This window comes from Balaenoptera ricei, chromosome 13 (genome assembly GCF_028023285.1).
Source record: "Balaenoptera ricei isolate mBalRic1 chromosome 13, mBalRic1.hap2, whole genome shotgun sequence".
Lineage (NCBI taxonomy): Eukaryota > Metazoa > Chordata > Mammalia > Artiodactyla > Balaenopteridae > Balaenoptera > Balaenoptera ricei.
In genome coordinates, this window is record NC_082651.1 from 43,318,624 (window position 1) to 43,345,742 (window position 27,119).

At 40.0% G+C, this 27,119-nt stretch overlaps 2 protein-coding genes across 12 annotated transcripts in view; one reads left to right on the forward strand and one right to left on the reverse strand.

The window, feature by feature from the left end:
• AAK1 (AP2 associated kinase 1) overlaps positions 1 to 27,119 on the forward strand; it is a 168,623-nt gene that overhangs the window by 118,434 nt on the left and 23,070 nt on the right. For 8 of the 11 annotated variants that reach the window (XM_059943129.1, XM_059943132.1, XM_059943133.1 and 5 more), the window contains 3 exons: positions 1,132 to 1,289; positions 2,594 to 2,698; positions 9,597 to 9,692. In XM_059943129.1, coding sequence (XP_059799112.1) covers positions 1,132 to 1,289; positions 2,594 to 2,698; positions 9,597 to 9,692 — 359 coding nt within the window. The remainder of the gene's footprint in view (positions 1 to 1,131; positions 1,290 to 2,593; positions 2,699 to 9,596; positions 9,693 to 27,119) is intronic. The other 3 variants (XM_059943131.1, XM_059943136.1, XM_059943137.1) reach the window with 2 other exon arrangements.
• Positions 3,141 to 3,503, reverse strand: LOC132377109 (large ribosomal subunit protein eL36-like). The gene has a single exon (XM_059943140.1). It carries the CDS (start codon positions 3,501 to 3,503, stop codon positions 3,186 to 3,188), a length of 318 nt encoding a protein of 105 aa, XP_059799123.1. The 3' UTR covers positions 3,141 to 3,185.

A 27,119-nucleotide genomic window follows, 5' to 3' on the forward strand; every position in this document is an offset into this window, starting at 1 on the left:
TGAGTGTCTGTGTTTAATGAGAAACTGAATTTTCCTGTAGTGCATAGATCAGACTCATCTTAAGAAATAATTTCCTACTTGCCTCACAGTTTGCAATCTGTCTTCCATCCCATACTGTATCATGTGTTTTCTAAATTCTTGATCTGATCAAATCTCTCCATGCTGATAACATTTCATTGGCTCCGCATGGCCTGTGGAATAATATCTGAACTGACTGGTTAACAGACCAAGGACTATTATATCACATTGGTGGAACTGCCACTCTCCTCCTGGTCCACTTAGGAAATGCTTATTTATTCATCAAGATCCATGTTGGAGGTTATATTTTCTTTGACCCTTCCTCTGGCATCATATATAATTTTGTTATGAGCCCTTTTTTGAGCATGTATTACACTGTGTTATCATTATTTATTTGTATGTTTAGCTGACCTAGCCTGCAAGTTCATCCACAGCAAGCACCGTGGCTTAATCAACCTTTGTAAATCCGGTGACAGGCTCTGTGCCTGACATCAAGTAGATTGCAGTGAGTGTTTGTTGCGTAAATGCAGTGTCAGGCTCTCAACTTTCTTGGAACCATATACGAAAGTCAAAAATCTTTAAATTAAGTCATTAGCTAAACGCAAAGGTCATCAAGAGAAACTTTAGAAGAAAATTAGGTGATAATACCCAGGAGCTCAAGATGGTGGTAAATGTCTTTATTGATCTTTAACTGTGACGGTGTCCACTGATGCTGGATCCTGACAGACGCGAGGCAGCCGGAATAGGCGTCAGCCCCTCTGGAGCTGTTGTGAATGTTCCAGTGGTCACCACAGGATGCATGAGCCTAAGAACAGGTGGCTTTGGGATCCTGAACTGAAAGAACTTGCAGATGAGACCAAAAATCTAAGCAAGAGGTTAAAGATGTAGTGGGAGATAGTGAATCACAAAAGAAAGGGAGATGTTTGTTTCACACAGTGGAAAGCGCATCTGTGGAAACTGTTCCATTGTTACGGGAAGCCCTTTTAGAAACATACTGTGGAAAATAATGGTTTGACTTATAAAATAATTTGCTCTTGAAACAAAGAGAAGATAGGTTGACCCTTTTCAACCTTTATATGTCTTTTTATTTCGTGGGGGTGGGAACCTACCTAGGTCTGCAACCACCACTCCTTCAGGCTCCCCTCGGGCCTCCCAGCAAAACGTTTATAATCCTTCAGAAGGTTCTACATGGAATCCCTTTGATGACGACAATTTCTCCAAACTCACAGCTGAAGAACTGCTGAACAAGGACTTTGCCAAGCTTGGGGAAGGTGAGTAATTGGTGTCTTTTTGTGATTAACTCTAGAGGGGTACACATGTGAAAATGTAGGCTTAGGTCTTTCTTTCCTTCAAAGACTTGATTTTGAAGTATATGCACAAATCAGCTTGTATTTTTACTAGGGCACCGAAGTCTCTTCATCCTCAGGAAATCCTGGTCTGTTGTGGGTGGCAGCAAGGAGAGTGGGAAACTTCTAGGAAAGATTGGGTAGCATAGATCAGGATGATAGTGTCAAGCTCGTTCACTCCTTGGAGGAATGTGATGGTACCTTGTCCGAAGTGGGTTTATTATCCCAGAAAGTCGTAGCTGCTTACCCATGAGAGTGTGCCCTCATGTAGACACTGAATCTTCATGATCAGAATTCTCTATTACTGTTGACTGACCCTGGAGCAGAGATCAAATAAATAGAAGGTACCATTTCCACCCTCAAATCCACAGTCTAATTTGGAAGGCAGGATACCCACTCACAGACACACATACACTTTGGAAAACAACAGCACACACCCTAGGAAAATTCTACAGTATGATACAGTTCAAAAAAAGTACCTCAGTGTAGACAAAAGCACAGGGTAAAGGAATGATCAGAACGGAGTGAATGATACGAACTTTGACCAAACATTTTAGCTTTATAATTTTATAGACATCTTTTTAAAATCCATACACTTCTTGCCTTTTTTTTTCCTTCATAGGGCATAGGATTTAACTTTCTATGACATTTATTGTCAGTTTGTTTCATTGTTATGTATGCCAGTTATTGTTCTGGACTGTAAACAGAAATACCTTCATGTGCTATTGAAAACTAGTATTTTGCACCTGATTAAGTGACTCCCAAGTTTCAAAATTCCTGTATCTATTTTTAGTAATTTCCTGTCACTGTTCTTGTTGTTCAACTGTTGGCTTTTACATTAAGCCATCGTCATTGTGCCCGTCCCTCATAGCATCTCACTACTGCCATCTCTCTTCTCTTTTGCTCTCATAACTACTTTCAACATGGAAAACAGATCATCAAACTCATTAGAATGCTGTAGAGATAAATCGATTCAGAGTGAAGGCTGGAGGCATTGTGCTTTGAGTAATGTGCTCAAGCTTTAGAGCTTTAGACTTCCTTTCTTTCCTCAGCTGTTTCTCAGTTACTGCAGTGACTAGACAAGGACCTTTGAATAGCCAAGGTGTTGCCATAATGCAGTAAAATGAGTCAAGTCTAGATGTCGGTTTGGAGGGTGCCCTTCACCCCTGGCCTGTGTGTGCATCATGGGATTCTGCTGGGATGAACCGAGTGGTATTTTGTCCCTCCAGGCAAACATCCTGAGAAGCTTGGAGGCTCAGCTGAGAGTTTGATCCCAGGCTTTCAACCAACCCAAGGTGATACTTTTGCCGCTTCCTCATTTTCTGCTGGAACTGGTTAGTATGGCGAACACCTGAAACTCAAGACTCACTGTTGTCACCTTCTCACTGGTTTCCAGTCCACAGATAACCCTAGCATGCCAGTGAGCCCCAGATCCTGGTGGTAACATAATTTTCTTCATTCTGAAGATTTCCTATAAAAAGATAGGGATAAAAACAGATCTAGAATCACTTTGAATTAGAATGGCAGGGTGATCTGGCAGTAGTATACAGGATTTGTTCTCTCAAGTCCACATACATGTTTTTAAGCAAATATTTCTAAATTTCAGGAACATCACTCTGTTAATCTCTTGTAATTGCTTAGGTTCTTTGGAATGACTTGAAGAATTCTAAGAATTAGATGCTCTATCCTATATCTGAGTCTCTTCTATGCTGTGTTTTTGTGCATGTGTGTGTGTGCTTATGGGGACAGGGAGATATCTTTTTATTTTTATTTTTTAAATTTTTTTCTGAAAAAGTTTTATTGTGCACAGAGGGGAAGGGCTCAGTCCTTCTTGGCTGCCGCCTTCCTCATGGCGGCCAGGACGTTGCTCAGCTCCTCTCTCTTCCTCTTGGCACAGATGTGTTCCCCCACCCTTTTCTTGATGAACTTGAAGGCCCACTTGTCCCTGGAGACCTTGAGCAGCTCCATGGCCCGCCGTTCATAAGAGGCGAAGCCGCACACCTCCTGGATCATGTCCCGCACAAACTTGGTGTGCTTGGTGAGGCGCCCGTGGCGGCAGCTGTGCCTCGGCTTGCTCACATTCTTGGCCACCTTGTGGCTCCAGTTGAGGCCCACAGCCATGGGGTAGCGCAGAGCCATGGCTGCTGCTCTTCAACGGCTGCTGTGGCGGAAGCGAGATATCTTTTTAAATGAGACGTTTAAAAAAATTCTACAAGTAATAATAAAAACCTAATTTTCCTTTTTATTAATAAATAACATACATATTTAGTAATTTATAGAAGAGCACAGAGAAGAAAGTTAAAAGCCCCATGATCTCACCCCTGAGAAATTAGCATAGGGATACCATTTTGATGTCTGTTAGAGGCATTTAACCTTTTTAGGGTCACAGATACCTTTGTGAATCTAAGGGAAGTTACAGATCTTCTCTTTCACAAAAATACATGTGTCCACAATTTTGTGCAGAATTTTCAGCCTCAGTTTATGACTCTAAGGTACATTTTTATAGTCATATTTTAAAGCCTAATTTTTTTTGCTTACAAAATTTGGCATGTTTCCCCCATATCAATAAAGAAGCTCCTCGAATATAACTTTTAAAATATCTACATTAAATTCCTTTATGTGGATACATCCTAATGTATTTAACCAGGTACCTCTTTTTTAAACATTAATTTGATGTCAATGTTTTACTGTTATAAATTCCTCAGCAATGGATGTGAGGTTTTGAATATGTTCTTTGTAGGATATGGAATTTGATATCCTTCAAAATTGATCTTTTTAATTATATTGATTAATTTCTGCTTTTAACTTTTCATATTCTTTCTTCCTGCTTTCTTTGGGTGTATCATTATTTTTCTAACCTCGTAAATTTATTTCTGATTAGAACTTTGGCTGTTATTCCATAACATTTGCCATGTAACACTCTCTTTATTTATTTATTTATTTATTTATTTATTATTTTATTTTATTTTATTTTTGGCTGCGTCGGGTCTTAGTTGTGGTACTCGGAATCTTCCTCACGGCATGTGGGATCCTCCGCTGTGGTGCGTGGGCTCCTCGTTGTGGTGCGTGGGCTTCTCTCTAGTTGTGGCACGTGGGCTCAGTAGTTGCGGCGTGTTGGCTCTCTAGTTGTGGCGCAGGGCTCCAGAGTGCCTGGGCTCTGTAGTTTCAGCATGCGGGCTCTGTAGTTGTGGCCCACGTGCTCAGTAGTTGCAGCTCGTTGGCTTCGTTGCCCCACGGCATGTGGGATCTTAGTTCCCCAACCAGGGATCCAACCCGTGTCCCCTGTATTGGGAGGTGGATTCTTAACCACTGGACCACCAGGGAAGTCCCTGTAATGCTCTCTTATTCTCATTCTTTTCTGGATGTTTTTAAATTTTAATGTTTAAGTTTTGATTTCTTTACCCTAGAGTTATTTAGGATATATTTTCATTGCATTGTGATAATATGGCCTCTGCAGTTTTTTCTCTTGGGTATTATGGAGGTGTTCGTTATTCATTTTGTAAACGTTCTATGGGAATTAGTAGTTTCCATTTCAATAAATACTAATCTACAACATGATTTTTAATGGAAGAACAATAACATTGTATTTAACATCCCCTTTGATGAATACTTAGGTTGTTACTAATTTTCACCACATAAACATTCTTGAAGCCAAATTTTTATTCATATCCTTTAAAATTTCTTTAAGATAGCTTTTAGGGGATTATTTGCTAAATCAAAAGATATGTGTAATTAAGGCCTTTGGTGCCTATTTCCAAATTGCCCTCCAAGAATGCTATACAAATTTTATTTCAGTCAACAGTGAATGAGTAATTTTCACCTCTTTTTCCCAGTCAGACCAGCTCAGAGGCTGTAGACAAAGGACATTGTTTACTGGCCATTTTTATTTCTTTTGGGATTTGTGTTGTTCATGTCCTTTTTTTGTTTTTAATGTGCTGTGTTTATTTTGTTCTTAATATGTAAGAGCTCTTCATGTGTCATATTGTAAACTTTTCCCCCAGTTTGTCATTTGTCCTATGCAAGTATTATCTCATTTGACCCTCTCAACAGCCCTCCGAGGTTACCACATCATCCCCACATCAGTTAAGGCTGAGGTAACTGAGCACAGGCTAGTCTCTTTCCCAGGGTCACATAGCTAGTAAGTGGCAGAGCTGGGACACCGACCCTCTGGCTCTAGAACTTCCTCTCTCAGGTTTTCTGCCTCATAATAAGGCAAATTTAATAATAGTGTCCTAGAAAATCATCTATAGTTTCAAAATTTTTTTAATAAAATAGAAGAATACATTTAAATCTCTTATAGTATTTTCTTTGCATACATCAATTTTATTGTATGTATTTGTGTTTCTCTTTTTCTTGGTAACTCTAGCTAGAGATTTGCTGTTTTATTACCTTTCAAAGACAACTCTATAGAACTACTCTTTTTCTGTCTTCTAATTCTTTATCTTTTGCCTTTATCTTTTTGATTACAGTTCCCTATTTTTCTTAGGTTCACTTTTGCTGATTTCAAGAAGAACACATAGTAAAATTTTTTTTAATTCTTTAAAAAAAAAGTATTTAGAGTTTTTCTCTCAATATAACAGTGATTTTCATCTGGCATGAGAGTGGGGAGGGAGGCTAATTATAATTTCCAGGAAGACTTTTTCGCAGATAATCTACTATTCTCTTGCCTCTTTCTTGCTCCAGATGCCCACCCCACCCCAGCCTTTGAGGATTACACTGTTATTGAGAGTGCTTTCTAATAGCTGTGTGTTTCCCTTGTAAGAAAAAACTCAAGTTTTAACCATATCCCATAAGTCTTCATATGATGTTCTCATTGTTAATGTTTTGGAACAGGCATTGGAATTATTTGGAAGGTGTGTTTTTTAATATTAAATAGTGAAAATTTCTTTGTGTGCTATTTTTTATTTTTAGCTTTGTTGTCTGGTCTGTATAATTTTTAAATTTATTGGTATTTTGGTCTGGTTGAAAGTGCTTCAAGTTGGATATGCCAAATAGTTGACTAAATATACCAAATGTATAAAGCATTGGTCATTGTCCTTGAGATAAAATGTCACAATGATGACTAGTTATGGTGCTGGGTAGGATATAGTTTCCCTGGAAAGGGGGTCGTGGAATAAGCCCTAGGAGGGTCTTCTTTGATGCTGAATCCCAGCATTTAGTGCAGTGCTTGGCTCAGTACAGATTTGTTGAATGAAGGAAAGGAGTCACTTTTTGCCAAAGGATAGGAGCTTGGATTCACCAATGTTAATAATAGACGTCCCTAATCATTTTCCATCCACTTCCAGTTTTAATGCCTAATTCTTTCTTATCATACATTTTATGTTTTGTTGTTTGTCTGTATGAACTGTTTTTTAAAGAGTTGTTTTTTGCTTTTATTTTTGCCTCTTCTCCCCTTAATGCTTACTTTGAAGGTTGTAAATGGCAGTATTTTTTTTAACGGCCCAGCCATTAGAAAACACATATTTGAGTAAAGTTAGGACAATAATACCAGCGAACATATGTTGAGTACATGCTGCGTGCTAAGCCCACTGGGTAAGTGCTTTTATGCACATTATCTCCAGTGATCCCTCACAACAGCCCATGAGAGGCTAAGTGACCTGCCCAAGGTCATAGGTGGAGAATGACAGTGTAGAAATTTGTACCTGGGCAGCCCAGCGCAGAAGCTGTAGTTGTAACCACATCTCAGAAATCTTATAAATCAGTGACACTAAGCTTTTACAGGCATTACAAAACATCTTCATATTTTCCTCAATTTATCCAGCACTTTTCTATGAACATTTGGTATTTTCCCTTCGTCTGCATTTGTGGTGTGAATGAAGAAGAATCTTCATTCTTTACAAATGAAAGAAAGTTATATCTAAATCCCTGAAATTAATGTGTCCTCACTTGGATGAAGTTCAGGGTGGCACCATTTTCTCCAAGTTTTCTAATCAAGCTCAGACCGTTCACTGATTTGAAACCTTCTAACCAACCAAGGGAGGAGAGAAGCAGGAAATTTGGTAATGAGTTGGGGAGGATGACACAAGGGTTATCCTTAACATTTTTATGGTAAAAGCTGCAAAAATGTTACTAAACTGTGTTCATATATTAGAGGAGGAACAGGCAGACAATTAAAACTTGACATTGTGCCTCTTTATTTAAAATACAGTAAGTCCCCTACATATGAACGAGTTCCATTCCAAGAGCACATTCGTTAAGTCCAGTTTGTTCGTAAGTCCAATTTGTTCGTAAGTCCAACAAAGTTGGCCTAGGTACCCAACTAACACAGTCAGCTATATAGTACTGTACTGCAATAGGTTTATAATACTTTTCACACAAATGATACATAAAAAACAAACACAAAAAATAAAGAAAACATTTTTAATCTTACAGTACAGTACCCTGAAAAGTACAGTAGTACAGTACAACAGCTGGCATACAGGGGCTGGCATCTAGTGAACAGGCAAGAAGAGTTACTGACTGGAGGAGGGAGAGGAGGTGGGAGATGGTAGAGCTGAAGGATCGTCAGCAATAGGAGACGGAGGGCAAGCTGCACGTGACAACGTATGCCAGACACGTGAACTAACTTACGTGATTGGACATAGGAACGCACGTTCACATCTTTGAAAGTTCTCAACTTGAAGGTCGTATGTAGGGGACTTACTGTATTTTTCTGTTGATAAATTATATACATTCATTTGCTAAAACCCCAAGGAAGCAAGATTGAAAAACTCATGACCCCATTCCAAGAGGAAAGCATTGCTAACATTTAACAATATTTATGTCCATAGTTTTATTTCTGTGTACATACTTTTTTCAAACATGAATTATACTATACATTCAATTTCATAATTTGTTCTTTTTCTTTTAATATATTTCATTGTATCTCAATTTAAAATATTTCAGAGACTAAGAGCAGTGATTTTAACCCTTCTCTTCCTCCACAGACCTTTAAAGAAGCTTAGTTAAAAGCCCACTTGAATGATATTCTTAAAATGACAAAATTATAGAGACTGGGACAGGAGTAAGGAGTGGGTATGACTATAAAGGAGTACAAGGAAGTTCTTCTGTTTGAGGGAATAGTTGTGTATCATTGTTGTGGTGCTTAGGCTAATTTATACGTACTATCAAATGGCAAGGAACTATACACACACACACACACACGCACACACACAAATGTGAGTACATGTGAAAACTGAACAGAGTTTAGTTAACAGAATTGCCCTGGTGTCAGTGATATTGAACTATAGTTGTGTAAGAACTCACCACTGGGGGAAGCGGGTTGAAGGGTTCACAGGGTTCTATGTACTGCAACTTCCTATGATTCTACAGTTACTTGAAAATTAAAAGTTTTTTTTACATCCACTTTATAAAAGGCTAAATTAGATTTTAATTCAGGAACTAACTCATTATTAAAATGCAAGGTAAAGAATGGTAAAGTAGGAGCCAGGAGACCTGTGTTTTGATCCTGGGTCTGCTGGTTGACCTCTGTCTAGTCTCTTAACTTCTGGGCTTCATTTTCTTTTCTGGAAAATAAGAAAATTATGGTAGAAAATGCTGAGATCCCTTCAGGCGCTCATATTCCATAGGGTGTATAGATTTCTGTAAATCTATAAGTTTGCCAAATATAGGATGAATGCCAATAGTATGGTAGATGTAGTCCAGAGGTTAGGGTTTATCTAACCTTCCAATAGGCAAGAAGTCTGTTTCTGTCTCTTTCTGTCTACCTAGCACTACATTAGACATTTGGTGATAGAATAGGACTCAGTCCCTAAAGGACCTCAAGAGGGAATAGAATAAGACTCTGTCCCTAAAGGACCTCAAGAGGGAAATGGGCACATAGGAAGTACCTATACACATATTGTAAATTTCAAAATAGACAAAGTTTGTTTACCTACCAAAATGTGTGATAAGGATAGTAGTAATTGCAATAGGAATTCTGAAAGAGATCACTGTAGACTGCAGTATCTAAGGAAGACGTGGAATTTCAGATGTACGAATATCCTACTTTTACCATTAATTGCATCTCAGACTATGTTGCAAGGACCAGATTGTACATCTCAGACATACTTTGCTATTGCGTTGAATTATATCCACTCATTCCTCTTTATTCTGCCTCTAAATTTAGACTTACTCTATAGTTTGAGTTGGGTTAATAGATGGTAAATACATCTGGATTTACTTGATGTTTTCTGCTTTTCTCTTTTTTTCCTCCCTCTTCTTGACCCTTCCTTCCCCTCCAACCAATTCCAGCTGAAAAAAGGAAGGGTGGGCAGACTGTGGCTTCTAGCCTTCCTCTTCTAAGTGTATCTGATCCTTTCATTCCTCTTCAAGTACCTGATGCACCAGGTAGGTAAATAAAACTGATCTGAAGTTAAGTTACATCCCAGGGCTTCTTGAAAGTTCTGTTTTAAACACTCCATGAAAAGGACCTGAATTCCAAGACCTAATAATAGGTGCTGTTGTATATTTTTACTGTCTCAATAAGAGGCGCAAAATTCTCTTGTGGGGTCACTAGTCCTCAGCAAAGATAATAAATTCAGCTCAGATTATACCAAGTTGTATTCCACATCATATCAGTCTTAAGTTTCATATCCTTGACCATGTTAATGGTAATATAAAGGGCTTGTATCGCAAAGAGCATTAGTTCAGTGTGATTATAACAATGTGGGGGGAAACCTATAAGCCTATGATAGAAGGAACAAAATGCTAATGGTGTAGTATAATGATTGGATTTTGAGTGACTTCCTGTTCCTATTTTGCTATAATGTGCTTTTACTTTTAAAAGATAAAAATACATAATAAAATTTGATAGGGAGTGTGAGTCAGGAGACCTAGGTTCCACTACCTTCCACTATCTGGGCTTGACTCTTCATCATCGAAATAAGTAGTTCTAATCTCCCCTACTGTCTGCTCTGTACCGATTTTTAAGTAAGCAGTCTAAAAAAGTAAGAAACGGTTAGTGTGGTCTGATTGAAATAGCTTTTGAAACAATATCATTGGATGCTTTCCATTTGGAGTTCGTGAATGCCAAAGATTTCTCTTCGCGCTCCCCTCCCCATCCTTTTGGGGGAAGGGGAGCAGGATGTGAGGAACAGAAGCCGCATTTTCTCTTCTTTTTCAGTCTCTTTGAAAAAGCAAATAGATCCAGCTCCTTAGAAACAGCTGACAGTCATTTTGCTGCTGATAGTTTTTTCTTTTTTCCCATTCTTACCCCTGTCGATTTCTTAAACTAAAAGTCTTAAACTAAAAGAATCTGCTTGGTTTTTCTTCTCTCCCAAAATGTCAGAGGGATTTATTTGATTGCCTCAAGATTGGAAGTGATTGTGATGTGCATATCCTCTACTTACTAAGACAGACCACAGCTAGGTTACCAAGACGGTTTTTATTTCTTTAAGTAGTTTGTTGACCCTTCTAAGGGAAAGAAGAAATTTGCCCTGATCAGGTAGTATTGTGTAACTTTATAGCTTGCTGGACCCGGAGGTAGGTCAAAAATATCTAAAGTCACTAGGGAATGATTCAGGATAGGGTAGTTAAAGAAAAGAGAAGAAAGAATCAAATAGAGGTCCTTTTCTCTGTTGCATTCATCAGGTATGCCCAGCAGGGCCAAGACAGGCCAGTTTCAAGCAGAAGGCTAGAAAGGATGGGCTGTAAACTCAAGCTGGGGCCCACTGGCTTCTTTTTGCTCCCTTTTGTGGCAGTCATAAAATCAGACAAGGAAAAAGGGATTATTGAGGCATTCTCCCTTTGGTACCCCTTTGGGTCCATGCCTTGCTCTTACCCAGATAGCCCATGGGCTGCAGAACTGGAAGGGTGACCTCTTGGCACAAGCCAGAGGATGAAAGCATAAATCAGACATGTCACTCCTTTGCAGTCCAGTGAATTCTCAAATCACTGAGCAAAAAATCCAGGCTTCTTACCATACCTACAAGACCCTGACTAGTCTGGCCCTTGGCTACCCTTCTAACCTGAGCTCATAGCCTTCTTCCCTTCAGTCTTTCCTCCAATAAGCTAAGCTAAGCTTATTCCCACATCAGGGCCTTTGCACTTTCTGGTACTCTGCCTGGAAAGCTTTTCCTTCTTGTCATTCGACATTTGGGTCTCAGCTTAATTGCTGTCTTCTCGGAGAGGCCCGACGTGGTCCCACGGGCACTGTCACTCACACCCCCTGGCTTTTTTCTTCATAGCATTTATCACGACATTGTCTGTTTCTAATTGTTCATTCCTCTTTCTCCCCCAGAATGTCAGTGTCCTGAGGGAGGGACCTTGTCTGTCTTATTTACCAGTGTACCGTTAATGCTGAGAACACTGCCGGGTGTAGCTGGCACTCAATGAGTGTTTGCAGATTAGATGAATAAAGTAAATGAAACCTGAGGTTGAAAGGCTTTTGGCAGCCCCATTACCCTCCATTTCCGTCCCCAGCTGCCAAACACCAGACTACTATCTCCATAGCCTTCCATCTGTGAGTCCGCCAACCCCTAGCCAGGCCTCCTTCCCACTCTTGAGGGGGCATAAACAGAGGCACAGCCCACATGTCAGGAAGCTGCCAAACCCTGGGATGAAAGTAGTAGCTAAGCTCAGCAGATCGTTCAGCTCCTCCTTTCATGATGCTCTCCAGAATTTGGGCTAAGTATGGCATGTGACCGCTGTGTCTTCGATTACTTTATTTACTATTATATGCCCAGCCTGTAGCACATTCAGTTATATAGCTCCTTTATCCCTGTATCCTTCCTCAGCATCTTGAAATGCCCGAGTGAGGAAAGGGCTGAGAGTTTACGGTCTCTGGTACCTTGGCAAACTGCAGGTTTGTCTCCTGCCCCTCAAAGCAAGCAGTTTGTCACTCCCTCCACCGGTGGTGGACACCGGTCAGGTGTGTTGGTTGGTTGGTTTGGTTTGCATACATGCCTCCCTCCCGCACTCAGCCTTCCTGATGGTGAGAATCATGGAACCTTAGTCTCCTGACAACTATGCCTTTTGTGACTTAACATTTTATTTTATGCTTTTTAAATGTGTTCACATATAATTTCCTTTGAGCGAGAAATAATACTGACTGGTGGGTATGTCCAGTAATCTCTCTCTTCGTGAATAAGGAAGTGAGGCCTTAGTGCTGCTGTGACTGTGCTCCTTTCTCTTGGTGGCTCACAGCACCCACACAGCGAGGGGTCGTTTGGGGACAGATCCCAGCTCAATAAAGCCTTTGACTAGAGAGCTAAATTTAAGGGTTAGGGAAATACAAGAATGGATTTGAACTTGTAAGAGCATGGTTCTGGCCACTTAGTAGCTAAGTGATTTTGGTCAAATCGCTCAAACTCTGTGTTCTCCTCCTCCTCAGCATTGGCCATAGTAAAACCTACCTGTGGACTGGCTTGTGTGGCTCAGATGAAATCATGTATTTGAAATTGCTTTGGGAACTCTAAATTAGTATAAAGATAGGAAGTGCTATAACAGCTTTGGTTCCAGGCCCTTATTCCCAGGGGGGGCAGTCCTAGTTATCAAAAAGTCTTAGCAATGGTAGTTTTGTCTTACAGAAATGAAACTTGCTCTTATGACCTATGACCTTTGCACAACTAAGAGCCATCAAAGTAGAATTCCTTGATATTAGCAATTGTTAAACTCTAAGTGAAGGGACACTGGATAATTGGAGGTGTTTTTCTTTTTTTTTTAAGGAGTATTTTTATTTTGCAAAGCATTATAAAACTAATTTTCTTAGAAAATCTGGCATAAAAAAATCACAGCCGAGCATTTGTGTGCTCATAAAGCTGCCACATGAAGCCTAGCTCTAGCGAGCCTCAAGGTATTTCACTGATGTTCATATGCTGTGTGTTCATTTATTTTGCCTTTTATTTGTATTAGGGAACAGATAAGCTATAGGTGGTATCAAAGGTTTAAAAAAATGGTCGAGAAGATTGAGGAATTTTCTCTGAAAATTGGTGGAAAGATTTAATCATTTTTAAAAATTGTGGTAAAGTATATGTAACGCAGAATTTCCCATTTTAAAATGGACAGTTCAGTGGCATCAAGTACATTTATATTGTTTACAGCCATCACCACCATCCATCCACAGAACTTTTTTTCATCTTGCAAAATCGAAACTCTCTGCCTATTAAACAATACCTCTCCGTTCCTCTTTCCCCCCAACCCCTGGCAACCACCATTCTACTTTCTGTCTCTATGAATTTGACTACTCTAGGTGCCTCATATAAGTGGAATTACACAATATTTGTTTTTTTGTGACTGGCTCTTTTCACTTAACATAATGTCCTCATGGTTCATACATGTTGTAGCATATGTCAGAATTTCTTTTTAAAGCTGAATAATATTCTGTTGTGTTTTGTTTATCCATCTGTCAGTTGACACATGGGTTGCTTCTATCTTTTGGCTATTGTGAATAATGCTTCTTTGAACGTGAGTGTGCAAATATCTCTTCAAAACTCAAGACTCTTTGAGGTACATACTCAGAAATAGAATTACTAGAACTGATGGTAACTCTATTTTTAATTTTTTGAGGAACTGCCATACTGTTTTCCACAGTGACTACACCCTTTTACATTCCCGCCAGCAGTGCTCAGAGTTTGAGGAAAAGACTTTTATAGCAACCCCTTCATACTGACCTTTCAACATCAGTGTTCCACAAGACTGAGCAAGAATGCATTAGTTGCCCCATAAGTGCCACTTCCTAGAATTAACGACTTTTTTAAAAAAAGTACTTCTTGGCTTATGGCACTCCGTCTTCTCATGAAAAGTAAGCAAGAGAAGCTGCGTTTTCTCAGTGGTTTGTTGTCAAGATAGGCATTCCTCTCAGAGCTATTTGCTTGGCTGCGTCCTCACTTCCAATTGCTGTCTTGTGATATTTAAAAAGTCCGAGGTTGATCAGAGGATGTGTCTTCACTCTGGAAAGTTTTTCTTCCCACAGATTCAGTTCCCTAAAATGGACTCGGAAAGGGTCATGGTGGTTGACTTGTGATTCCAGCTTGCAGGTGTCACAGATGGTTTAGTGTCTGGTTTCTCAGTGATAGGAGCTAGAGTGACTAAATTCTAAAAACAGCATCTCTCGTTACAAGACATCAGGGCTTACACCCCAAGTCAGACAAGACGTAAATTTCCAAAACCACAAAGCTGTAGCAGCCAAATCATCTTTTTGGATGGGGCTTGCATCTGGCTCTTCCATGTCTGCAAGTTCAGTCTGCTTTACTTCTCATAGTCGAAGTCCTATTACGGTTGGAATGGGCCTTGAGCAAGCCCTTAGTCTCCCTAGCCTGTATAAATAGATATCTACCCTCATCTTTGATATTTTAAAAGAGAGAAAGCTCACAACTTGCAGTATATCCTGGTCTCCTGCCAGGGAGTGGTTCTGACTGTCTGACCTTAGACTGGTTTCTGAAGGATTTGTACCCTTTTTTGTGATTTATATTTTCAGTTACTAAGTCTTGAGAGGAGCGGTATGAGAATCTGAAATGGATTAATCTCTGTCTGCAACTCTAGCAGCTGCCCCCTCCTCTCTTCCCCTAATCCCTCATGCCATTTGACTTATGTTTAAGGAGAGGGGAGGTGCTCAGAAGAGAAGACCCTTTCATCTCCGCCTTCATTTCAAAGTACTAACAATCCTCTCCTTTAAAAGCACTCTCGGTTTCCACGGTCCAGGCTAACTAATTCTGCATCCATTTTTCTTCAGGGGTCCACCTTCTCAGGCTTTAACCATGATTTCAGTGCTTTTCCAAGCTCTTAACCTGACTCATTTTTATTTGGGAACCCTAGAGACTTGAGAAAGAACTGATTATCTTACTGGGAATGTGATAAGATAATCCCACCAACAGAAAAATATGAGCAGACAATTCATAAAAGAAAAAAGATGAATTACCAGTAAATAATATTTTTCTAAAAGTTCACCATCATGATGAATCCAAGAAGTACCAATTATAAAGCAGTGAGGTGCTGCAGCTTCTGCTGTCAGATTGCTAAAGATGAAAAAAGGCTACCACCTCAGGCTTGTTGAAGGTATCAGAAAATGGACACACTCAGATCCTGCTAGTGGGAGTAGCAGTTAGTACAGCTTTCAGGGAGGACAGCGTGGCCTTTAAGATTTTACTTCCTTATTGACTTAGCAATTCTTTTCTAATACATTGTCTGAAGAGCACATGAGTATGCTTAAATATTTATTGAACGTTCAGAGTTTATAGGAAAAGGTTGGAAGAGCATTCGTTAAAAACTCAATAGTGGCTATCTCTACAAGGGAAATTATGGGTAGTTTTACTTTTATCCTTTTTTTTTTTTAAACATACTTTTTATTGGAGTATAGTTTTTTTTCTTAACATCTTTATTGGAGTATAATTGCTTACAATCGTGTGTTAGTTTCTGCGTTATAGCAAAGTGAATCAGTTATACATATATATATATGTCCCCATATCTCTTCCCTCTTACATCTCCCTCCCTCCCACCCTCCCTATCCCACCGCTCTAGGTGGTCACAAAGCACCAAGCTGATCTCCCTGTGCTACTCGGCTGCTTCCCACTAGCTATCTATTTTACGTTTGGTAGTGTATATATGTCCATGCCACTCTCTCACTTTGTCACAGCTTACCCTTCCCCCTCCCTGTAACCTCAAGTCCATTCTCTAGTAGGTCTGCATCTTTATTCCCGTCTTGTCCCTAGGTTCTTCTGACCATTTTTTTTTTCTTTTTTTTAGATTCCATATATATGTGTTAGCATACGGTATTTGTTTTTCTCTTTCTGACTTACTTCACTCTGTATGACAGATGCTAGGTCCATCCACCTCACTACAAATAACTCAATTTCGTTACTTTTTATGACTGAGTAATATTCCATTGTATATATATGCCACATCTTCTTTATCCATTCATCTGTTGATGGACACTTAGGTTGCTTCCATGTCCTGGCTATTGTAAATAGAGCAGCAGTGAACATTTTGGTACACGTCTCTTTTTGAATTATGGTTTTCTCTGGGTATATGCCCAGTAGTGGGATTGCTGCATCGTATGGTAATTCTATTTTTAGTTTTTTAAGGAACCTCCTTACTGTTCTCCATAGTGACTGTATCAATTTACATTCCCACCAACAGTGCAAGAGTGTTCCCTTTTCTCCACACCCTCTCCAGCATTTATTGTTTGTAGATTTTTTGATGATGGCCATTCTGACTGGTGTGAGATGATATCTCATTGTAGTTTTGATTTGCATTTCTAAAATGATTAATGATGTTGAGCATTCTTTCATGTGTTTGTTGGCAATCTGTATATCTTCTTTGGAGAAATGTCTATTTAGGTCTTCTGCCCACTTTTGGATTGGGTTGTTTGTTTTTTATGATATTGAGCTGCATGAGCTGCTTGTAAATTTTGGAGATTAATCCTTTGTCAGTGGCTTCATTTGCAAATATTTTCTCCCATTCTGAGGGTTGTCTTTTCATCTTGTTTATGGTTTCCTTTGCTGTGCAAAAGCTTTTAAGTTTCATTAGGTCCCATTTGTTTATTTTTGTTTTTATTTCCATTGCTGTAGGAGGTGGGTCAAAAAGGATCTTGCTGTGATTTATGTCATAGAGTGTTCTGTCTATATTTTCCTCTAAGAGTTTGATAGTGTCTGGCCTTACATTTAGGTCTTTAATCCATTTTGAGTTTATTTTTGTGTATGGTGTTAGGGAGTGTTCTAATTTCATACTTCTACATGTACCTGTCCAGTATTCCCAGCACCACTTATTGAAGAGGCTGTCTTTTCTCCACTGTATATTCTGGCCTCCTTTATCAAAGATAAGGTGACCATATGTGCGTGGGTTTATCTCTGGGCTTTCTATCCTGTTCCATTGATCTATATTTCTGTTTTTGTGCCAGTACCATACTGTCTTGATTACTGTAGCTTTGTAGTATACTCTGAAGTCATGGAGCCTGATTCCTACAGCTCCGTTTTTCTTTCTCAAGATTGCTTTGGCTATTCGGGGTCTTTTGTGTTTCCATATAAATTGTGAAATTTTTTGTTCTAGTTCTGTAAAAAATGCCAGTGGTAGTTTGATAGGGATTGCACTGAATCTGTAGATTGCTTTGGGTACTAGAGTCATTTTCACAATGTTGATTCTTCCAATCCAAGAACATGGTATGTCTCTCCATCTATTTGTATCATCTTTAATTTCTTTCATCAGTGTCTTATAATTTTCTGCATACAGGTCTTTTGTCTCCTTAGGTAGGTTTATTCCTAGATATTTTATTCTTTTTGTTACAGTGGTAAATGGGAGTGTTTTCTTAATTTCACTTTCAGATTTTTCATCATTAGTGTATAGGAATGCTAGAGATTTCTGTGCATTAATTTTGTATGCTGCTACTTTACCACATTCATTGATTAGCTCTAGTAGTTTTCTGGTAGCATCTTTAGTATTCTCTATGTATAGTATCATGTCATCTGCAAACAGTGACAGCTTTACTTCTTCTTTTCCAATTTGTATTCCTTTTTTTTCTTTTTCTTCTCTGATTGCTGTGGCTAAAACTTCCAAAACTATGTTGAATAATAGTGGTGAGAGTGGGCAACCTTGTCTTGTTCCTGATCTTAATGGAAATGGTTTCAGTTTTTCACCATTGAGGACGATGTTGGCTGTGGGTTTGTCATATATGGCCTTTATTATGTTGAGGAAGTTTCCCTCTATGCCTACTTTCTGGAGGGTTTTTATCATAAATGGGTGTTGAATTTTGTCGAAAGCTTTCTCTGCATCTATTGAGATGATCATATGGTTTTTATTCTTCAATTTGTTAATATGGTGTATCACATTGATTGATTTACGTATATTGAAGAATCCTTCCATTCCTGGGATAAACCCCACTTGAGCATGGTGTATGATCCTTTTAATGTGCTGTTGGATTCTGTTTGCTAGTATTTTGTTGAGGATTTTTACATCTATGTTCATCAGTGATATTGGCCTGTAGTTTTCTTTCTTTGTGACATCTTTGTCTGTTTTTGGTTTCAGGGTGATGGTGGCCTCGTACAATGAGTTTGGGAATGTTCCTCCCTCTGCTATATTTTGGAAGAGTTTGAGAAGGATAGGTGTTAGCTCTTCTCTAAATGTTTGATAGAATTCGCCTGTGAAGCCATCTGGTCCTGGGCTTTTGTTTGTTGGAAGATTTTTAATCACAGTTTCAATTTCAGTGCTTGTGATTGGCCTGTTCATATTTTCTATTTCTTCCTGGTTCAGTCTCAGAAGGTTGTGCATTTCTAAGAACTTGTCCATTTCTTCCAGGTTGTCCATTTTATTGGCATAGAGTTGCTTGTAGTAATCTCTCATGATCCTTTGTATTTCTGCAGTGTCAGTTGTTAACCTCTCCTTTTTCATTTCTAATTCTATTGATTTGAGTCTTCTCCCTTTTTTTCTTGATGAGTCTGGCTAATGGCTTATCAATTTTGTTTATCTTCTCAAAGAACCAGCTTTTAGTTTTATTGATCTTTGCTATCATTTCCTTCATTTCTTTTTCATTTATTTCTTTTTTTTTTTTAATTTTTATTTATTTATTTATTTTTTTAATTTATGGCTATGTTGGGTCTTCGTTTCTGTGCGAGGGCTTTCACTAGTTGTGGCAAGTGGGGGCCACTCTTCATCGCTGTGCGCGGGCCTCTCACTATCACGGCCTCTCTTGTTGCGGAGCACAGGCTCCAGACACGCAGGCTCAGTAATTGTGGCTCACGGGCCCAGCCGCTCCGCGGCATGTGGGATCCTCCCAGACCAGGGCTCGAACCCGTGTTCCCTGCATTAGCAGGCAGATTCTCAACCACTGCGCCACCAGGGAAGCCCTTCATTTATTTCTGATCTGATCTTTATGATTTCTTTCCTTCTGCTAACTTTGGGGTGTTTTTGTTCTTCTTTCTCTAATTGCTTTAGGTGTAAGGTTAGGTTGTTTATTTGAGATGTTTCTTGTTTCTTAAGGTAGGATTGTATTGCTATAAACTTCCCTCTTAGAACTGCTTTTGCTGCATCCCATAGGTTTTGAGTCATCGTGTTTTCATTGTCATTTGTTTCTAGGTATTTTTTGATTTCCTCTTTGATTTCTTCAGTGATCTCTTGGTTATTAAGTAGTGTATTGTTTAGCCTCCATGTGTTTGTATTTTTTACAGATTTTTTCCTGTAATTGATTTCTAGTCTCATAGCATTGTGGTCGGAAAAGATACTTGATACAATTTCAATTTTCTTAAATTTACCAAGGCTTGATTTGTGACCCAAGATATGATCTATCCTGGAGAATGTTCCGTGAGCGCTTGAGAAGGATGTGTATTCTGTTGTTTTTGGATGGACTGTCCTATAAATATCAATTAAATCCATCTTGTTTAATGTATCATTTAAAGCTTGTGTTTCCTTATTTATTTTCATTTTGGATGATCTGTCCATTGGTGAAAGTGGGGTGTTAAAGTCCCCAACTATGATTGTGTTACTGTCGATTTCCCCTTTTATGGCCGTTAGTATTTGCCTTATGTATCGAGGTGCTCCTATGTTGGGTGCATAAATATTTACAATTGTTATATCTTCTTCTTGGATCGATCCCTTGATCATTATGTAGTGTCCTTCTTTGTCTCTTGTAATAGTCTTTATTTGAAAGTCTATTTTGTCTGATATGAGAATTGCTACTTCAGCTTTCTTTTGATTTCCATTTGCATGGAATATCTTTTTCCATCCCCTCACTTTCAGTCTGTATGTGTCCCTAGGTCTGAAGTGGGTCTCTTGTAGACAGCATATGTATGGGTCTTGTTTTTGTATCCATTCAGCCAGTCTATGTCTTTTGGTGGGAACATTTAATCCATTTACATTTAAGGTAATTATTGATATGTTTGTTCCTATAACCATTTTCTTAATTGTTTTGGGTTTGTTATTGTAGGTCTTTTCCTTCTCTTGTGTTTCCTGCCTAGAGAAGTTCCTTTAGCATTTGTTGTAAAGCTGGTTTGGTGGTGCTGAATTCTCTTAGCTTTTGCTTGTCTGTAAAGGTTTTAATTTCTCCATAAAATCTGAATGAGATCCTAGCTGGGTGGAGTAATCTTGATTGTAGGTTTTTCTCCTTCATTACTTTAAATATGTCCTGCCACTCCCTTCTGGCTTGCAGAGTTTCTGCTGAAAAGATCAGCTGTTAACCTTATGGGGATTCCCTTGTATGTTATTTGTTGTTTTTCCCTTGCTGCTTTTAATATTTTTTCTTTGTATTTAATTTTTGATAGTTTGATTAATATGTGTCTTGGCGTGTTTCTCCTTGGATTTATCCTGTATGGGACTCTCTGTAATTCCTGGACTTGATTAACTATTTCCTTTCCCATATTAGGGAAGTTTTCAGCTATAATCTCTTCAAATATTTTCTCAGTTCCTTTCTTTTTCTCTTCTTCTTCTGAGACCCGTATAATTCGAATGTTGGTGCGTTTAATGTTGTCCCAGAGGTCTCTGAGACTGTTCTCAATTGTTTTCATTCTTTTTTCTTTATTCTGCTCTGCAGTAGTTATTTCCACTATTTTATCTCAAGGTCACTTATCCGTTCTTCTGCCTTAGTTATTCTGCTCTTGATCCCTTCTAGAGAATTTTTAATTTCATTTATTGTGTTGTTCATCACTGTTTGTTTGCTCTTTCGTTCTTCTAGGTCCTTGTTAAACCTTTCTTGTATTTTCTCTATTCTATTTCCAAGATTTTGGATCATCTTTACTCTCATTATTCTGAATTGTTTTTCAGGTAGACTGCCTATTTCCTCTTCATTTGTTAGGTCTGGTGGTTTTTTGCCTTGCTCCTTCACCTGTTGTGTGTTTTTCTGTCTTCTCATTTTGCTTAACTTACTGTGTTTGGGGTCTCCTTTTCGCAGGCTGCAGGTTCATAGCTCCCGTTGTTTTTGGTGTCTGTCCCCAGTGGCTAAGGTTGGTTCAGTGGTTTGTGTAAGCTTAGTGGTGGAGAGGACTAGTGCCTTTGTTCTGGTGGATGAAGCTGCATCTAGTCTTTCTGGTGGGCAGGTCCACGTCTGGTGGTGTGTTTTGGGGTGTCTGTGGCCTTATTATGATTTTAGGCAGCCTCTTTGCTAATGGATGGGGTTGTGTTCCTGTCTTGCTAGTTGTTTGGCATAGGGTGTCCCACACTGTAGCTTGCTGGTCGTTGAGTGGAGCTGGGTCTTGGCGTTGAGATGGAGATCTGTGGGAGATTTTTGCCGTTTGATATTACGTGGAGCTGGGAGGTCTCTTGTGGACCAGTGTCCTGAACTTGGCTCTCCTACCTCAGAGGCACAGCCCTGACACCTGGCTGGAGCACCAAGAGCCTTTCATCCACATGGCTCAGAATAAAAGGGAGAAAAAAATAGAAAGAAAGAAAGAAAGAAAGAAAGAAAGAAAGAAAGAAAGAGATAAAATAAAATAAAAGAAAGTTATTAAAATAAAAAATAATTATTAAGAAAAAAATTTTTTAAAGTAAAAAAAAAAAAAAACAGACATTCAGAACCCTAGGACAAATGGTGAAAGTAAAGCTATACAGACAAAATCACACACAGAAGCATACATATACACACTCACAAAAAGAGAAAAAGGGAAAAAATATATATATATATCTTTGCTCCCAAAGTCCACCTCCTCAATTTGGGATGATTCGTTGTCTATTCAGGTATTCCACCGATGCAGGGTACATCTAGTTGATTGTGGAGATTTAATCCGGTGCTTCTGAGGCTGCTGGGAGAGATTTCCCTTTCTCTTCTTTGTTCGAACAGCTCCCGGGTTCAGCTTTGGATTTGGACCCGCCTCTGCGTGTAGGTCGCCTGAGGGCGTGTGTTCTTTGCTCAGATTGGACGGGGTTAAAGGAGCAGCTGATTCCTGGGCTCTGGCTCACTCATGCTGGGGGGGAGGGAGGGGTACGGATGCGGGGCGAGCCTGCGGCGGCAGAGGCCGACGTGACGTTGCACCAGCCTGAGGCGTGCCGTGCGTTCTCCCGGGGAAGTTGCCCCTGGATCATGGGACCCTGGCAGTGGCGGCTGCACTGGCTCCCGGGAGGGGCGGTGTGGATAGTGACCTGTGCTCACACACAGGCTTCTTGGTGGCGGCAGCAGCAGCCTTAGCGTCCCTTGCCCATCTCTGGGGTCCGCGCTGATAGCCGTGGCTCGTGCCGGTCTCTGGAGCTCCTTTAGGCGGCGCTCTGAATCCCCTCTCCTCGCGCACCAGGAAACAGAGAGGCAAGAAAAAGTCTCTTGCCTCTTAGGCAGTTTCAGACTTTTTCCCTGACTCCCTCCCGGCCAGATGTGGCGCACCATCCCCTTCAGGCTGTGTTCCCGCAGCCAACCCCAGTCCTCTCCCTGGGATCCGACTGAAGCCCGAGCCTCAGCTCCCAGCCCCCGCCCGCCCTGGCGGGTGAGCAGACAAGCCTCTCGGGCTGGTGAGTGCTGCTCGGCACGGATCCTCTGTGCAGGAATCTCTCTGCTTTGCCTTCCGCACCCCTGTTGCTGCGCTCTCCTCCGTGGCCCCGAAGCTGCCCCCCTCCGCCACCTGCAGCCTCCGCCCGCGAAGGGGTTTCCTAGTGTGTGGAAACCTTTCCTCCTTCACAGCTCCCTCCCACTGGTGCACATCCCATCCCTATTCTTTTGTCTCTGTTTTTTCTTTTTTCTTTTGCCCTACCCAGGTACGTGGGGAGTTTCTTGCCTTTTGGGAGGTCTGAGGTCTTCTGCTAGGGTTCAGTAGGTGTTCCGTAGGAGTTGTTCCACATGTGGATGTATTTCTGATGTATTTGTGGGGAGGAAGGTGATCTCCACGGCTTACTCTTCCGCCATCTTGAAGCTCCTCCTACTTTTATCCTTTAGCTTATCTGTATTTCCCAGATTTTATACAATAAACGTATTATTTTTACACTAAGGTAGAAAACAATTGCGGTTTGTTCTTTTCTCAGATGAGGAGCAAGCTTCGATATTCCCCCACCTCGTCACCCTGTTCTCCTGGCCACTCATGTCTGGGCTGAGTTTGCACGTTGAACAACTCTCTGCATTTCCCAAAACATGTCACCTTGAGGCCACTCATTTTAGCTCCTGCCCGTGTCACTGAGGAGCCCTCCAGGTGTTCTTTCCTGCCATTAGTACCGGTTCAGAGTTCCAGTGTCATCACTAAGCAGTCCATCTTCTAAGCCACCAGTTCATACTTCTTGTTTTTCCCCTCACACCGGATGATTGAACTTTTAGAGGTGGACAGCACCTTTACATTTATCTTCATTTTATCAATAAGAAAAGTTAGATCCAGAGATAAACAGTGATTTGCCCAAAGTGCCACATAGACTTAGTGCAGAACCCAGGTCCCCTGGCTCTCAGTACCTTTTCTTCCTCTACTAGACCACGCTGCCTCCGCCTCCCACTTCACTTTATTCAAGGAATTCTGCTTATTCTGTTCTCATACCAAGGCATTTGAGTAAAATCTAGAACTTCACCTGCCTTCACTACTGTAATCTCAAGCATCTGTGGCTGGCTGACCTATCTACTCCTCTTACTAGAAAGAGATGTTAATCCTCTTTTATGGGCTAAGTACTTCAATTTATATGCACATGTATACACATTAATTCTGATAAATATGCCCATTTAATCCTAAAAGCCCTTTAAAGTAATTCCTATCCTCTGTTTACAGGTGAGAAACTGATGCTTAGAAAAGTTAGGTAACTTAACTAACTTAAACTCAGGCCCTTTGACTCTTTCATGTTGCTTATTCATTTGGGAGGATTTTGCAGACCCCAAATGAAAATGTATAGCCTCACAATAAAAGATTAAATGTTTCTCAGGAGGATTAAATCATTGCAAAATACAATTTATGAGTTATTTCTGGTTTTCGTTCGTCTGTCACTCTGTATAATTGAGAATTAGTGTGTGAGTCTTTGTACATTTCAGGTATGAACTGTCCTAGAAGATATGTTTTGTTTTTGCATCCAGAGAAGCCATTTCCCATGATTCAAGTAAAATTGAAAAAGTCTTTGTTCATTAGATAGCAACAAGTCTCGTCATACGTGTAGAACTTGATCAAGGTTTTGGATCGTAAAGAACACTTCCTGCATAGTTTCCTAAATTCATCGCCTCTTCTCTGCTGTTTCCCACCCCGGCATCATGATACATGGCCTCAGAGAGTTTTTATAAAAATGTGTGAGAGAGGCCAGAATTCATAAAAGGAAGGATATCAAAGCCAGACCTTGATGCACCTGGGAGGCCTCCAGGCTGTGATTTAGAGACTGTCAGCCTCCTGTACCTCCCATTACAATATTTCCCTCCCATTACAATCTGTCCTCACATTCTTCATTTACAGTGACCAAAAATGACCAGTAATAGCTTAAACTTTATCTTCTAAGAGTCTGTACACTTTAAAGCAATCACAGCCTTAGTTAAACCAGGAGATTGAATCTCTATACATAAAGCTCTGGGTCCTAGTCCTAGCTAGCTCTGTGGCTTACTTGCTGTAAGATCTTAGGCAAGTTACTTCACCTCTCTGGAGCTGTTTCCTCATCTGCAAATGAGAAGGCTAATTGGATAAGATCTAAAGTTCCTTCCAGTGTTAACATATCTTGTATAACTTGACCATTGTGCATGGGACCATGTCTTTGTGAAAACACTTTCTCCTCTGGTTATGGAGCTAAGCAGACCCTGTAGGCAGCATGTGGAGGAAACGTTGAAGTCAAGTCCAGGCTCTACCATGTCCCATCTGTGACTTTGGGCAAGTCACGCATTCTCACGTTTTCTGATGTCCACTCTCAACTGTATCAGTATTCCCAAACCCAGGTTTTTTTGTGAATAATGAATGAAAATGTTTGACATTGAACTCTACAAATGCAAGTGACAACCATTGTTATAATAGCACCTGGGGGTCAGTACTGAGTAACCGACAGCCGCAAGAACGCCGTGAGTGAAAGAAACCATTTTTCCACAGGCTGCCGACGTGACTTATGCAGCGGCCCTGGACTCTCACTCCTGTTTTTCTGCCCGATGTTACTCTGACCCCTGCTCCTCCCTCCCACAGTTCTAAGATTTGAGTATTCGTAAGCAGCAGTGGCCATTCAGATTATCTGTGTGAACAGCCTGTTACTTCGAGGTTTGGTCAGAAAATAATGTGGCAGTTTACCCCATCCCCACCCCATTCCATCTTACGATACAACACAGGTACGCACGCATGCACACACGTACCCTTTTACCCTCATGCTTTTTGCTAATGGCTAATTTAAAAACTTAGATTCTTGTTGAAGGACCTGCTTTTTTGCCATTGATCCCCTCTTCTCCCCCACCTCCCCGGTGAAGCCAAAAGGCAGAGATTTGACAGAGGACGAGAAGGAACCGGGAACTGGGGACACAGAAATTAAGCAGACACCTTCCCTGCCTTCAGGGCTGCAGGAGAAGCGAAAGCAGAGTGTTCCAGAAAGTTCCTAGTGTGGCAGGGAGGGTGGAGAAAGGCTTAGAGATGATGTTTGAGTGACTAATACAAAAAGGTTAGGGGGAGGTGTCTGTATTTTACAGATAAGGAGATCTGTTTCAGGAACTGCCCCAGGGTCACACCCAGTCACTGGAGAGGCCAAGACAAACTGCTGTATGAAAAACAAGTAATGTTGGGGCCTTTACTTTTTATCCAGTGCTTCACAAGATTGCAAATATCTGAGTGCTAGAAGTGATAGAAGATCATTACTTTTTTTTTTTAAGTGAAAGAACCTTTCGGGGTGGGGGGGAATAAAACAAAAGCTAGTGTTCAGAATAATGAAAAATTAGACTTTTGGGGAAAACCATCTTACTTATGCCAGTATGCCGAAAATTGTCCAAGGTATTTTAAACATCTTTTCTTATAATGTCGTGTACAGTTCAAGATTAGTGCTGATGTTATTACACTTGTATACTTGGTTAGAACGCTGTTTTTTTTTCCCTGCTGATGAGAGGCTGCTTTCTTCCTTCCTTCCTTCCTTCAATATAAATTAGGTATAAATGAGATATGTAGCATATTGGTATTTAATTCAAAGATAGCCACATGTTACACATTTCAAAGATGGTAAATTGGTTTCACGCATAAAAATGGCTTTTTCTGCAGTATGTTAATTGTACCAAAGCAAATTATCTTGCCAAGACGCTAAAATCCATTATTTTGTTTCATCTGTGTAGTTATAGATCACCTAAATTACAGATCACCTAAAATTAGGTTTCTATCTCTCAGTGAATATCAATTTCATCTTTGCTTATCTTGATTCCTGATAGCCTAGAAGAATACAGATTCATTAAAATGTTATACACACATACTTGAACTTTGCCATTTCTTTTTCTCAGACATTTTAATTCTAGCTTTACCTTAAAGGCAGTTTATTTTTGTGATAGAGAAAACATTGTTGACAGGCCTTTAACTGGGCAAATTATAGAATTTATGTGGTCTCAGTGTCTTTGTAAGTAAAAGGAAGTATGAGCTCTTAATTCCCTTCTTTCTGTAAGAGTCTATGATTCATTATTTTGTGTCAAGTTAATGCTCTGCTTTTATTTTTTTTAATTGCTTGAGAAACTTTATTTTAATGCTCTACTTTTAATAGGTTACAGGTAGAGAGTTGTTGATGGATTAGGCTAAAGAGTTGTCTTGGAAGGATCCTTAATGTGTCCATGTTATCACACATTAAGTTATCAGGTGTGATAAATCTGGTGGCTTCTCATGTCCTTTTGTTTTTTTAGCCAAAAAACATCAAAAGTAATCCATCTGCAGGCTTAAGTGAATTTTGTGAGATTTGACAGTTTAATAATAAGAGTATACCAAGGGTGTCACAAGCTCTCGGTTGGCAGACAATAAATGATTGTTAAAGTTAACTTAGGTGTGGTTT